We start from the raw sequence: 13,556 nt of genomic DNA, 5'->3' as shown, positions 1-13,556 counted from the left end.
TTTGGACCTGTGTTAAACTGTCCAGTGTGACTAGTCTCAGAATCAGACATTGTCATCCTCCTTCTCTCTGAGGCAAAAGTAGATGTGGTTTAATGCGTTTCTCAAAGTGGCTCAGATAAATATTTATAAAATGCCTCAAATAAAAAGTAGCTCGTGATTTTTTTTATCTCTTGGCAGTTGGTTTACAGTGGTCAATGGTCAGAAAGATTAAAAAAACATAGCCAGTTTGCTTTACCTGGTTTAAGACAGCAATGGGTCCCCTTGCTAGCTTTTCATCCTTCTGTAAGTGACAACAGCCAGAGTAAAAGTATTTTACTCTGAGTTGTGTTTTCTTGTTCAGTGCCAATCCTGTAGGAATTCAAACATATATCTGTAAAAAACACTACAGTTGTCCCTTACAATTTTCCTTATGGACTAATACGTCTGAGGGTAGACCTATCATGAAATTCTAGCTGAAGATGAAAAATTTGGAGAAATAATTGTAATTCTATAGACATCCCCCATTTCATACTGTGACCTATTCTAAAGTGCTTTCAAATTAATTTATACACATTTTTTCTCTTGCCTAGAAACTGGTCAAAATCCAAAAGGTGGTTTCTAGACTTTTTTGAGAAAAACATCCCAGATATAAAAACAAACAAATCTGAAAAAGATAATTCCATGGTAAGTACACCTTATCTTTTTTTTTCCCTAAAATACATGAGATGAAGACAATGGAGCTTTTTAAATCATAGCCACTCTAATTCCCTATTTGAATCAAGACAGATTTTGAACTTTGCTGATGCTCATTCATTGTTTAAGACTTTGGGACAGAATTCAGTGTGAACGTTCACAAGCAGTTTAACTTCATCTTTGTATGTATTACTTCTGTTTCCCTCGAGAAGTTTCCTGTTTTGATCCCCACACTTTTTTTAACGTGGGCTAAGAAGAAAATAAAAGATTCTGTTGTGTTCTACATAAGTGGCTTTCAATGGCCTACTTAAGCAGAGGACTAAAAGAAGTTTTTTGTTTTTGTGTTTCAAATATTACACACCCATGTTATTATGTTAGAAATATCAAATGTGGTGATTTCTTCCATGTGTCTAAATGTATATTAAACGAGTATTTCCATTTACAGAATGGCATATCAAAACAATGAAATACATCTGTAGGGTTTTTCATGAGATATAAACTTTGTGTTATAACAGCTTCCATTGTAAGTATGGTAGAAACCAGCTTTAAATGAAATTTATCCTTAAACTATTTTCAGTTCTGCTAATCCACTGTTACAAAAAACAATAACAATAAGACACTGACGTTTATGGGCTGCATACTCCATGCCAGGCACAGTGTTACACAGTCACAGATTCATTTCTCATTTATTTTCCGCAACTTTCATACCCAGAAAACTGGGGGTTATTAAAACCAGAAAGCTGGGGATTAGAGTGGTTAATCACTTTTGAAACATTACGTGCCTTAGTAAGTAACTGCAACTGCCTCTCATCATATATTTTCTTTGGTAGTGATTTAATAGTTATTTTCTGTATTGTAGGATCTGAAACAAAACTAGTACATATGGTACAAGGCAGTTCTCCTAATCCCTAATCCTTGAGAGTTATGGGTTGTGCCTCTAAGGGGGCAGTAGAGTATAGCAGCTAAGAGTGTGGGCTCTGGAGCCAGCGCCAAGCTCACAGGGTCTGTATCCCCGCTCACCATCTAGAAGATACATGTCCCTGGCAAAGTCCCCTAACTTAATCATACTTCAGTTGACTCAAATGTAAAATGGTGAAGTATTTACGTCTTGGAGTTGGGTGAGGATTGAATGGGTAAAATACTTGTAAAGCACCTGAAACGGTATTTACCTTAGCAAGCAATGACTAGACAGTAGCTACCATTATTTCCATCACCTATGCCTGAGTTCTTTAAGACTCAAAGTGCACAAGTAACTTAATGAAAATGCTCTAGTGCAGTGGTTCTCAACCTGTGACAGGGGTCCTCTAAGACCATCCTGCATATCAGATATTTTCATTACGATTCATAACAGTAGCAACATTACAGTTATGAAGTAGCAACGAAATAATTTTATGGTTGGGTCACGACATGAGGAACTGTATTTAAAGGGCCAGAAGGTTGAGAACTACTGCAGTGTCTGAATTCCTTCCTCATGCTGGGGAACAGGCATAGGCAAACCTGGGGACACCTTTCTATGAGGAAAATACCCTCAGGGTATTTGTGTGATGACCTGAGAGTAACCATAGTAGCCAACCTTGGGTGAGGCTGTAATCTGACCCAGAGCCATTCAGGCAAACGTCAGTTTTCCACAGGGTTTTAGAGAATGACGGTGTTTACAGTACACTGGCCATGCAGTTTTCTCTCATGGGGTGTAGCCTGAGAATCTGCATGGAGAATGGCAGTAGGGTTTTCTCCTGAATGCTCCAAGAGCTGTGTTTCTTTTCCAAAGAGTAGAGGGGTGTGTGTGTGTGTGTGTGTGTGTGTGTGTGTGTGTGTGTGTTTAAAGTAACATTTGTCAAAATGGCAAGTTATTTCATCCTTACCACAATCCTATGACCATTTTATAGATGAAACTGAGACACAAAGAGTTTAACTTGTCTGAGGTTACCCAATTCTTAAATAACAGCCAAGTTTTAGTTCCTCATGAAAGAATCTTGGAGGTTGTCATTTCATCCTCTCAAGAAAGAACCTGAACAGACTGAAAAATCAACAACTCTTGGATCCACTAGAGAGGGAGGATACAGGGCAAACCATTGGCCTCAAGAATGGAGAGAACAGTAGGCAAATACCGGATATTTTGTTAAGGATTTTTGCTCTATGTTTATGAGAGATATTGGTCTGTAGTTTTCCTTCCTTACTAGAGGCCTGGTGCCTGGGATTCATGCATTGGTGGGGGGCATGGCCTGTGGGGATTGGCCCACTATGGGAGCACTGCTCATCCTAAACCAAGTGGCACACTGTGTTGAGCATCTGACCCCTGGTGGTCAGTGTGCGTTATAGCGGCTGGTTGACCAGTCGTTCTAGTTGTCTCCCCCCCCCCCCCCCCGGTTCGGTCCCTGGGCTTTTATAGGATAGAACTAGAGGCCCGGTGCACAAAAATTTGTGCACTCAGGGGGGAGGGGGGGGGGTCCCTTAGCCCGGCCTGTGCCCTCTCGCAGTCTGGGACCCCTTGGGAGATAACAACCTACTGGTTTAGGCCTGCTCCCGGGTGGCAGAGGGCAGGCCCAATCCCTAGGTGCAGCCCCTGGTTGGGCTCAGAGCAGGGCTGATTGGGGAGTTGGGGCGCTGCCCCCTGTAATGCACAGAGCAGGGCGGATCGGGAGGTTGCGATGCCACCCCTAGTCACGCTCAAGGAAGGGCTGATTGGGGGGTTGGGGCGCCTTCCCCTGTCACGAACAGAGCAGGGCAGATAGGGAGGTTGTGGCCCCGCCCCCTGTCACACACAGAGCCACAGGGCGATAAGGGGGTTTGGGCACTGCCCCCTGTCACGCTGATCCCGGTGCCGGGAGGCCTCGCGGCTCCGCTGATTCCGGTGCTGGGAGGCATATTACCCTTCTACTATATAGGATAGAGGCCTGGTGCACGGGTGTTGGCTGGCTGGTTTGCCCTGAAGGGTGTCGTGGATCAGGGTGGGGGTCCCCACTGGGGTGCCTGGCCAGCCTGAATGAGGAGATGATGGCTGTTTGCAGCTGGTCACACACCCTTCAGGGTGGGGGTCCCCACTGGGGTGCCTGGCCAGTCTGGGTGAGGGGCTGAGGGCTGTTTTCAGGCTGGCGGGTGACTGAAGCTCCCAACCACTCCTTTTTTTCTTTTTTTTTAAAATTCTGGGCCAGCTTTAGCTCTGAGGCTCCAGCTCTTAGGCCTCCACTGCTAAAAGCAGGTTTCTGGCCTTTGTTTACCTTCTGTATTTGAAACAATGTTGCGATCCTGCTAGCTGAAGCCCAGCGACTAAAGCAGGTTTCTGGGGTTTTGTTTAGCTTCTATATTTGTAACATAGTTGCTTAGAGTTGCAGCTCAGAGGCCGGCAGCGGCAGGTGGGGAACGTTGGAGTCTTCCATCACAGAAGCAAGGAAGCCTCATGTTCGCTTTAAGCTGCCTGGCTGCTGGCCGCCATCTTGGCTGGCAGTTAATTTGTATATCGCCCTGATTAGCCAATGGGAAGGGTAGCGGTCGTACGCTAATTACCATGTTTCTCTTTTATTAGATAGGAATAGAGGCCCGGTCCACAAAAATTTGTGCACTCGGCGGGGAGGGGGATCCCTCAGCCCGGGCTGTGCCCTCTCACAGTCTGGGACCTCTCGGGAGATAACGACCTGCTGGCTTAGGCCTTCTCCCAGGTGGCAGAGGGCAGGACCAATCCCTAGGTGCAGCCCCTGGTTGGGCTCAGAGCAGGGCCGATTGGGGAGTTGGGGCGCCGCCCCCTGTCATGCACAGAGCAGGGCGATCGGGAGGTTGTGATGCCACCCTCAGTCACACTCAGGGTAGGGCCGATTGGGGGGTTGGGGCACCGCCCCCTGTCACACTCAAGGCAGAGTCGATGGGGAGGTTGCAGCGCCACCCTCTGTCACGCACAGAGCAGGGCCAATCGGGGTTGGGGCACTGCCCCCTGTCACTCACAGAGCAGGGCCCATCAGGGGGGTTGGGGCTCCTTACCCTATCACTCACAGAGCAGGGCCAATCAGGGGGTTGGGGCGCTGCCCCCTGTCATGCACAGAGCAGGGCCCATCAGGGGGTTGGGGCACCGCCCTCTATCACCCACAGAGCAGGGCCGATCAGGGGGTTGGGGCACCGCCACTCTCACACTCAGGGCAGGGCTGATGGGGAGGTTATGGCTCTACCCCGTCACACACAGAGCAGGGCCCGTGGGTGGGGGGGGGGGGGGACGCCGCACCCCTCACACACAGAGCAGGGCCGATCAGGGGGTTGGGGCGCCGCACCCTGTCACACACAGAGCCGCAGGGTGATCAGGGGGTTGGGGAGCTCCCCCCTATCAGGCACAGAGCAGGGCTGATCAGGGGGTTGGGGAGCCTTCCAATATCACGAACAGAGCAGGGCAGATAGGGAGGTTGTGGCCCCGCCCTCTGTCACACACAGAGCCACAGGGCGATCAGGGGGTTTGGGCGCTGCCCCCTGTCACGCTGATCCCGGTGCCGGGAGGCCTCGCGGCTCCGCTAATCCCGGTGCTGGGAGGCATATTACCCTTTTACTATATAGGATAGAGGCCTGGTGCACGGGTGTTGGCCGGCTGGTTTACCCTGAAGGATGTCCTGGATCAGGGTGGGGGTCCCCACTGGGGTGCCTGGCCAGCCAGGGTGAGGGGATGATGGCTGTTTACAGCTGGTCACACACCCTTCAGGGTGGGGGTCTCCACTGGGGTGCCTGGCTAGTGTGGGTGAGGGGCTGAGTGCTGTTTTCAGGCTGGGGGTGACTGAAGCTCCCAACCACTCCTTTTTTTCTTTTTTTCTTTTTTTAATTCTGGGCCAGCTTTAGCTTTGAGGCTTGGCTCCAGCTCTTAGGCCTCCACTGCTGAAAGTAGGTTTCTGGCCTTTGCTTACAATGTTGCGATCCTGCTGGCTGAAGCCCAGCGACTAAAGCAGGTTTCTGGGGTTTTGTTTAGCTTCTATATTTGTTACATAGTTGCTTAGAGTTGCAGTTCAGAGGCCTGAAGGGGCAGGCGGGGAACGTTGGAGTCCTCCGTCACTGAAGCAAGCAAGCCTCATGTTAGTTTCAAGCTATTGGCTGCCGGCCGCCATCTTGGCTGGAAGTTAATTTGCATATCGCCCTGATTAGCCAATGGGAAGGGTAGCGGTTGTACGCCAATTACCATGTTTCTCTTTTATTAGATAGGGTAGGATAGGATAGGATAGGATAATATCTTTGGTTTTGGTATTAGGGTCATGTTGGCCTTGTAAAATGAGTTAGGACGTGCTCCCTCTGTTACTATCCTCTGAACAAGAATTGGTGTAAGTTCATTTTAAAATGTTTGGTAGAAAGCCTGGTGCTTTCCGTTTTTGAAAGTTATTAACTATGGACCTAATTTCTTTAACAGATGTAGTCCTGTTTAAGTCATCTGTCTCTTTTTGTGAGAGCTTTGGCAGATTGTGTCTTTCAAGGGAGTGGTCCATTTCATCTAGGTTATCATCTTTGTGGGCAAAGAGTTGTTGAAAGTATCCCTTTATTATATATTTTTTAACTTTTAAATGTTTTTTTTAAATTGATTTCAGAGAGAGGAAAGAAGATAGAGGAAAATCCCAAAAATAAAAGGAGTAAAACAACACACTTCTAAATAACTCATGGGCCAAAGAGGAAAACTTGGGAGACGTTAAAAATATTTTGAAACAAATGAAAATGAAAACTAAGCCTACCAGATTTGGGGATGTAGCAAAAGCAGTGCTCATGGCAGCTCTATTCATAATCGTCAAAACGTGGGAGGAATCTTGATGCCCTTCAGTGTGTGAATGGATTATTTTGAAAGATACATGTCATGATAGATTTGTCCATACCCATAGAGTGTACCATACTAAGAGTGAACCCTAAAGTAAACTATGGACTTTAGGTAATTACGATGTGTCAATGCAGGTTCATCCTTGGTGAGAAATGTAATTTACTGCTGAGTGATGTTGATAATGGGGAAGGCTGCGCATGTGTGGGGTAAGGGTTATAAGGAAATCTCTGTACCTTCCTCTCAATTTTATTTTAAATCTAAAAAAAAAAAAAATAAAGTCTTAAAAAACAAACAAAACTAAGGCAGGTTTTGAAGCAATAGAGTAAGGGAGTTGAGCTCCAGAGTCCCTACTCCTAATCACTGAACAAGGAATAAGTATGTAAATCCCTTACATGCCTCAAACTGCAGACCTGGGAATGGCAGAAATAATACCTTTTGGATAAAAGAAAAATGTGTGGTCTTTTGTTTACCAATATCGGTCTTTGTCACATAGCTGTGGCTTGACGATACTTATTTCTTTTCAACAGACACTAATGCAGGCGCTACTGGAAATCATAGAGACGGAAACAAATGAGCAAAGTCCAAACTATGGGCTTCTACTCCTTTGGGCTTCTTTGTCCAATGCCGTCCCCGTAAGTATGTCAGTAAAGTAAGGGCTGCATTTCCGTCTATGCACTCTCAATGTTCCTTTCATTTTCCTTCCTTCCTCCCTTCCTTCCTTCCTTCTTTCCTTCCTCCCTCCCTCCCTCCCTCCCTCCCTCCCTCCCTTCCTTCCTTCTTATGGGGAAGAAAAAGACTGCAGTAGAGTTGTCTGTGAGACAGAAAAATAAGACTTAGTATCTAATGAAGTCTGATAAGATCACAGAGAAGGCAAAGTGGAGATCAATGGGAATTCCGTGTCTAAGGTGCAGCATGTCACAGGCTAAGGAAGAAGCTTGCACTCTGGGTCAGCTGTGACAACACCTGCTTATGGAGCACTCCTCTGTCGGGCAGTGTGCTTAGCATGGGTGCTGCAGAGACAAAGAAGGCTGGACCCTTACCTTTTATTGGGGAGTGAGTGGGTTAACAGATAGTTTCAGATAGAATTGCACTTGAATCCAGGTATCCCCAGTCACAGCTATAGAATCTCAAGGGAGGTAATTTCAACTCTGAGCTTCCATTTCCTTCTCTGTAAAAAGGGTATAAGGAAACTCCTAGTGAGGTCCTAGGCCAGTGATGGCGAACCTTTTGAGCTCGGTGTGTCAGCATTTTGAAAAACCCTAACTGCACTCTGGGGCCATGTCACATATAGAAATTTTTTGATATTTGCAGCCATAGTAAAACGAAGATTTATATTTTTGATATTTATTTTATATATTTAAATGCCATTTAACAAAGAAAAATCAACCAAAGAAATGAGTTTGCGTGTCACCTCTGACACGCGTGTCATAGGTTCGCCACCGTTGTCCTAGGACTTGGATACTTATTAATGGTAACTCTCATTTCTCTGCAAGGTTGTTGTTGAGGATTCAAGATAAGCCCCTCTGGTACCTGGTGAATATGGGTTCTTTGTCTTCCTCATCCCCTTCTCCTTCTGTACACCTCCTGTTTGCATCACCTGCCATCTTGGTCCTGTAAGCTTCCCTATAAATGGAGCTGGTGGCATTGGAACGCACAATACTTCTGAAGAGAGCAGACACTGTGTAACTTATTTTTATAAAGCTCCTCTGAGCTAGATTAAAGCCATGAGCTTTGTCTGCCTCTTCAGGTTCGATGCATACCGGCTTCCTGTGTTGGGAGGATTTCACATTAGCCTAAGCTGCACTTATATTATCTGAGAAATTAAAGGATGACCTTTTTTATACACTTACTTTTTCCTTAACAGGAACATTCAGATCATCTATAATGATAAATGTGGTCATTTTTCTTTGAGCAAAGAGAAATAAGATATGTTAAGTATTATTTATATCTTCTTCCTCTTATGAAGGTCAAGGCTAGTAAAGGCTTTCTAACTACTGACATTCTAGTTTCCTTTAACCTGCTTCAAAACTCACTGGGTAAAGAGCAGCAATAGAAATTTCAGCCTCTCTGCCCAAATGTGTGTCAACCACTAGAATATGTAAAATAGTCTAATTAATCCTTTTCCTTTCTTTATGTACCAAGAATATTAATCTTTGATTTTTCCTTACATAATTTTCTTGGAAGCTGATGAACCAATAGCAAAATTAAAAAGGAAACATGAAAACAACTCCCAAAGCAGCAACAAAACAGCCACTCCTGTCACAGGATTGATTTTCAAGATCCCATTAGAATGGTCCCACGGAAGACAGGGACACAAAGCCCCATTGATCTGACTCGGGGGAAGTCAGCACATTGGAATTTGTTCCTGGCACTGGTCTGAAAGGAATTAAATCCTTAATTGCAGAAAGGAAGTGTCTGATGATTGTTCGAAGTTCCATCTTGTTGACTGTTGTTGGCACTTCCAAGGGGCAGCTGGTGTGTAGGCAGAGACCCTAGAAGGTTTTAGGTCAGGTCCAAAGCCAAATCCCAGTGCTGGGTGACAGCCGGTAAATTGTTTAACCTCTCTGAGCCTCAGTGTCCTCATCTGTAATATAGATTTAACTAGAGGACCAGTGCATGAAATTTGTGCATGGGTAGGATCCCTAGCAACTGCCAGCTGCCAGCCAAGCTTCCCTTCCCTGGACACTGGCCAGGTCCTTCCTTTGTTCCATGCCATCCCATGGTGGTCAGCACGTCAGATTGAGCGGTCGAGCTTCCGGTTGGTTGGTTGAACTCCCACCCGAGGGGACAATTTGCATATTAGCCTTTTATTATATAGGATGATATCTTCCTCATAGGGTCGTTGTGAGAATTATATTGGTAGTAAATGGAAATAGCTAACTGTCCATGGCACAAGATAGGTGCTCAATAAATGTTAACTTTGTTCTCTTATAAAAAGTAAAGCCGTGGTTTCAATCAGCCATTTTCAATGGTCCATTAGGAATCAACTATCCTGGCTTCCAAAACGTGACTGCTCACATGCCCCAGGGCAGGAGCGGCCTCTGCTGCCCTGGTTTCTGTGTTCTCCCATCACTGCCTGGAGAGCTGCTGAACACCTGCCAGAGGTGTAGGTGGTGGGCGTGACATTTCTTGGTTCCCAAATATCTTAGCATTTGTCCTACTCTGTGCTCTGCCTGGAGGCCCGCTGGGCTCAGAGCTCAAGCTTCGAATAGGCTTGGTACAGGGCCCTGGGAGACTCCATTGTCACCGAGGTGAACTGTGGTGGGCTGGCCCAAGATATTAGCCACGATTTATGAAATTGTTTCTATGCTAAAACCATTTCCAAGGTCCAAGAACTTTTCAAGAACATTTTTGCAAGTCTAATCTCAAACCTGACATTTTTCCTTTTTTAAAATCATCTTCCCTGAAGCTCTTTTCTTAACACTTTCCATAGTGACCTTCACTTTATTGTCTGTGCCACCCATTCCCTCTATAGCAGTGGTTCTCAACCTTCCTAATGCCGCGACCCTTTAATACAGTTCCTTATGTTGTGGTGACCCCCAATTTCATTGTTACAAATTGAACATAATTAAAGCATAGCGATTAATCACAAAACAATATGTAATTATATATGTGTTTTTCGATGGTCTTAGGCGACCCCTGTGAAAAGGTTGTTCGACCCCCGAAGGTGTCGCGACCCACAGGTTGAGAACCGCTGCTCTATAGTTATTTTTTTCATCTCTTATCCCCAACTAGAAGTGTAAGTTCTTTGGGCAGGAACTATGACTTATACCAATTTGTGTTTATCATGATTGGCCAAAGACTACTAACATGTTATAGAGACTCCATCAATGTTTGTTAAATCATTTTTTTTTAATGAAGGGATAAATGATGCTCAATTCATCGTCTTGATGACACAGTGAGGCAGAGCTCTTCTCTCTGTCCCTATCACCTATGTTCTTACCTCTCCGGAGCAGTGGGAAGGCATGGCAGTGGCTGCGTCTGAAGGTCACTGAGCCAGGGGCCCTTCCCCTTTTTGCTCAGCCCTCACCATGGACTTGACCCCTTTGGCAAGACATTAATTGGTACCTTTGGGAGCACTTTTTAACTCCTTTCCCCTATGTGGGTGAACAAAGACCTCAAGGTCACTTCTTCTTGTTTGTTGATTCAGTAATGTATATAAGCATTACTTTTGACTTTTTTTGCATGCCGTTTATTTTTTTAAGTGATTTCGTTTTCTAAAGTAGAAAATAAAGATTTTTAGAAGCAAAGTCTGTTAAGAAAAAAAGCATTAAAAATTATCACTAGCACCATTATACAGCTATTTATAGTTTAGCTGAATTTCTTGTATTTGTTATAAAAAGGTATTATAGGTGAATCTCTAAAAGTCTAATTAAGCACATACAACTTTAGGCCCTTCTTTCGCATAACTGAAAATCTATGTATGACACTAAGCCTTCCCCTAATCCCCCAGCATGATCTCTGACTCTTTAAATAAGATGAATTGAGTATGGAGTCACTATTAATTAAATACAGTAATTCAGCACTTCCATCTATGGAAAATAGTAGAACAGGCCTGAGTGGGGAGGCAGGAGAAGAGAGCTCTCTGGGAGTCTTACTCCTACTGTAAAACCACACTAGATGATCCATCTCTAGGGTAATTCTTTTGTAATCTGGAAAATGCCACAGAAAGTGGGGCCCCCATTGTAGTGAGTGGCCTGGGTTTAACACAATGATCCCTTCCCTGCAGTTTAATGTCTCAGAGGGGAAACAATAAGCAGCATTGAACTTGACTTTGTGGGAGCACTTCCTTTCACATAATTGCTCTTCCACTTTTGACCACAGAGGGGAGTATTGGAATTATTTTAAGGTCCCCCAAGTTACTTCACAAAAGGGATAGACTTAAGTGACAGGAAGTGTTGTCTGGGTCATATTTCAGGACTGGTTTTCCTAGATGAAATTTCTTTCACAATACAGTATTTACTGAAGAAAAAAAAAAAAGCAAAATTCAAGCTTCTTTAAATGATTTTATGTAGGTTTTCTATGTTGTGTAACCTAAAAATAGAAGTAAAAACATTTACCTGAGTTGAAGAAAAGCTAGTTTTTGAGATGTGTTGCAGTATAGTTTTATTTTATGATACTACAATGAGGAAAGATCTGAAATACTTCTGTCTGGTCTGGAGAGAGAACTTGCAAGAATACTGCGTTCGGTTATAACCTATGAACTTTTGAGCATGTCATTATGTTCAGTAGGGTGTGAAAGGACCCCATTTTTATATGGAGTACTCTCATAATTTAGTGTATGAGATTTTAGATATAGTATCTGGGGTTTACTTAAAATTGCCATGTTTCATTTGCAGACTATATGATTTGACAATTCGTTTGTATTTCAAGGAAATTAAATCTTTAAAATGTTTTTATTTTGGACTTGGATTAACAGTCTTAAGTGGCATAATTTTTTGTTCCTAAATATTCACTGTATGCCTGCCCTGGCCAGTGTTCTGAGTGGTTAGAGTGTTGGCCCTTGCACTGAAGGGTCTCAGGTTCGATTCCCAATCAAGGGTACATACCTGTTGCAGGCTCCATCCCTGGCCCTGGTTGGGGTGTGTTCAGGAGGCAACTGATCCATGTGTCTTTCACATTATGTTTCTCTTGCTCTTTCCCTCCTTACCTTTCCTCTCTTCCACTCACCCTAAAACAACAACAACAACAATGGAAAAACTAGTTTCCTGGGGTGAGGATTAATAAAACAAATAAGCAAAACAAAAAATATTCACTGTATGCCTATGTAATATTTTATATTGTACATTTGTAAAAGAAATCCCACTTTTCACATTTTTTATGTAGATTAATCTATATAAACAACATAATGAAACTATAATCAGAATAAAATTATAAATTGGACCTCTTAGAGATAAATACTCTCTGTTTTGTTCATAAAACTTGGTTGTTTTCAAAGATGTTCTTCACTAACGTGCTTTTAAGTTTAATTTAAAGAATCTCCTTGCTTATTTTATTTATTTTTTGTTTTTAAAAAATCTTTATTATTGAAAGTATTACATATGTTTGAGGCTAATACTAAGTCTGCATTTGTTTACTTTCAAAGAAGGTTGTAATTTTTGATATATGTTTTTCTTTTTAAGATTGCATTTTGGACACTTGGATTTATCCTCTCTCAACCCAGTATTCATAAGGCCATTATGGAAGGCATATCATCTGTGTTTGGCGCAGCAGGTACGAAAGCTGAAATAAATTACATAATTGAAGAAATATCAAATAATGTGTGCTCATTACACACCACGAGCAAAGTCAAAAGCCCGTAATTTTATATAAATTTCTTATAGTCCAAAATTGTGTGTCTACAGATGATGAGAGGGAATGTGTCCTTGATTGTCACGAATTCTCCTGTACCATTTCCTCACTAGACCCTTGTCCTGACTTAGGGCTTTCCAAATTCTTGGTCTTTAGGAAATAAAAATGTACAGATGGGAATGGTAGGAATAATGTGGAAACCTATCTGACCCCAAGCCACAACACAAATATTACATTAATCTAAATGACTACAATGCTTGAAGCTTGAATTATTGAACACAGTGCTAATGGAGAAAGAGGAATCTTTTTCTCTTCTCCATGATCTGTTTATTTTTAGAATCTATTATTTTCCTTTAACAGAAAATTGTTCCTTCAAATGTAGTACCAGCTATACTTATGTCAATGCTTCCAGTTTATGACACTATTGTAGAATTGAAAACGATTTATAAAAAAATATATCAATCATTTCTTGCCATGCCTCTATAGTTCGGATCAGCGCATGCATAAGCCGTAGGAGTAGCTCAGGAATTTAGATGTTGTGAGAGGAGACTACAGGTCTTTGGCGGTTGATATCAAGGAAGATATCCACGTACCCGTACAAAGGAAGGATCCTGTCAAAGAACGAACGTTAGAGTGCATGGAACAAGGATCTGACTCAGGATGGCAGTTTTCCCATTTGTATGCTCTTTTCTATCACAAGATCACTATTTCCTTCTTGGAGATGCCCTCGGTGAATTTCCAATTCTGCATCTCTCTGGCCTCAAAACTCACCCCTAGAGCCCATCACAGATACTTTACCTATCTTTCTTATAACACAAGTTTAAGGGTA

General features: G+C 43.3%; 1 protein-coding gene across 1 annotated transcript in view; it reads left to right on the top strand.

Moving 5' to 3' along the window:
* Positions 1–13,556, top strand: part of CYP39A1 (cytochrome P450 family 39 subfamily A member 1) — a 73,647-nt gene that overhangs the window by 14,651 nt on the left and 45,440 nt on the right. The window contains exons 5-7 of the mRNA XM_081093936.1: positions 570–663; positions 6,964–7,068; positions 12,559–12,649. Of these exons, the coding sequence (XP_080950062.1) occupies positions 570–663; positions 6,964–7,068; positions 12,559–12,649 (290 nt within the window). The remainder of the gene's footprint in view (positions 1–569; positions 664–6,963; positions 7,069–12,558; positions 12,650–13,556) is intronic.

The sequence above is a fragment of the Myotis nattereri genome, assembly GCF_964212035.1.
Source record: "Myotis nattereri genome assembly, chromosome: 6".
NCBI classification, from domain to species: domain Eukaryota; kingdom Metazoa; phylum Chordata; class Mammalia; order Chiroptera; family Vespertilionidae; genus Myotis; species Myotis nattereri.
The sequence above is the reverse complement of the archived record's forward strand: the minus strand, read 5'-3'. Positions and strand labels throughout refer to the sequence as shown.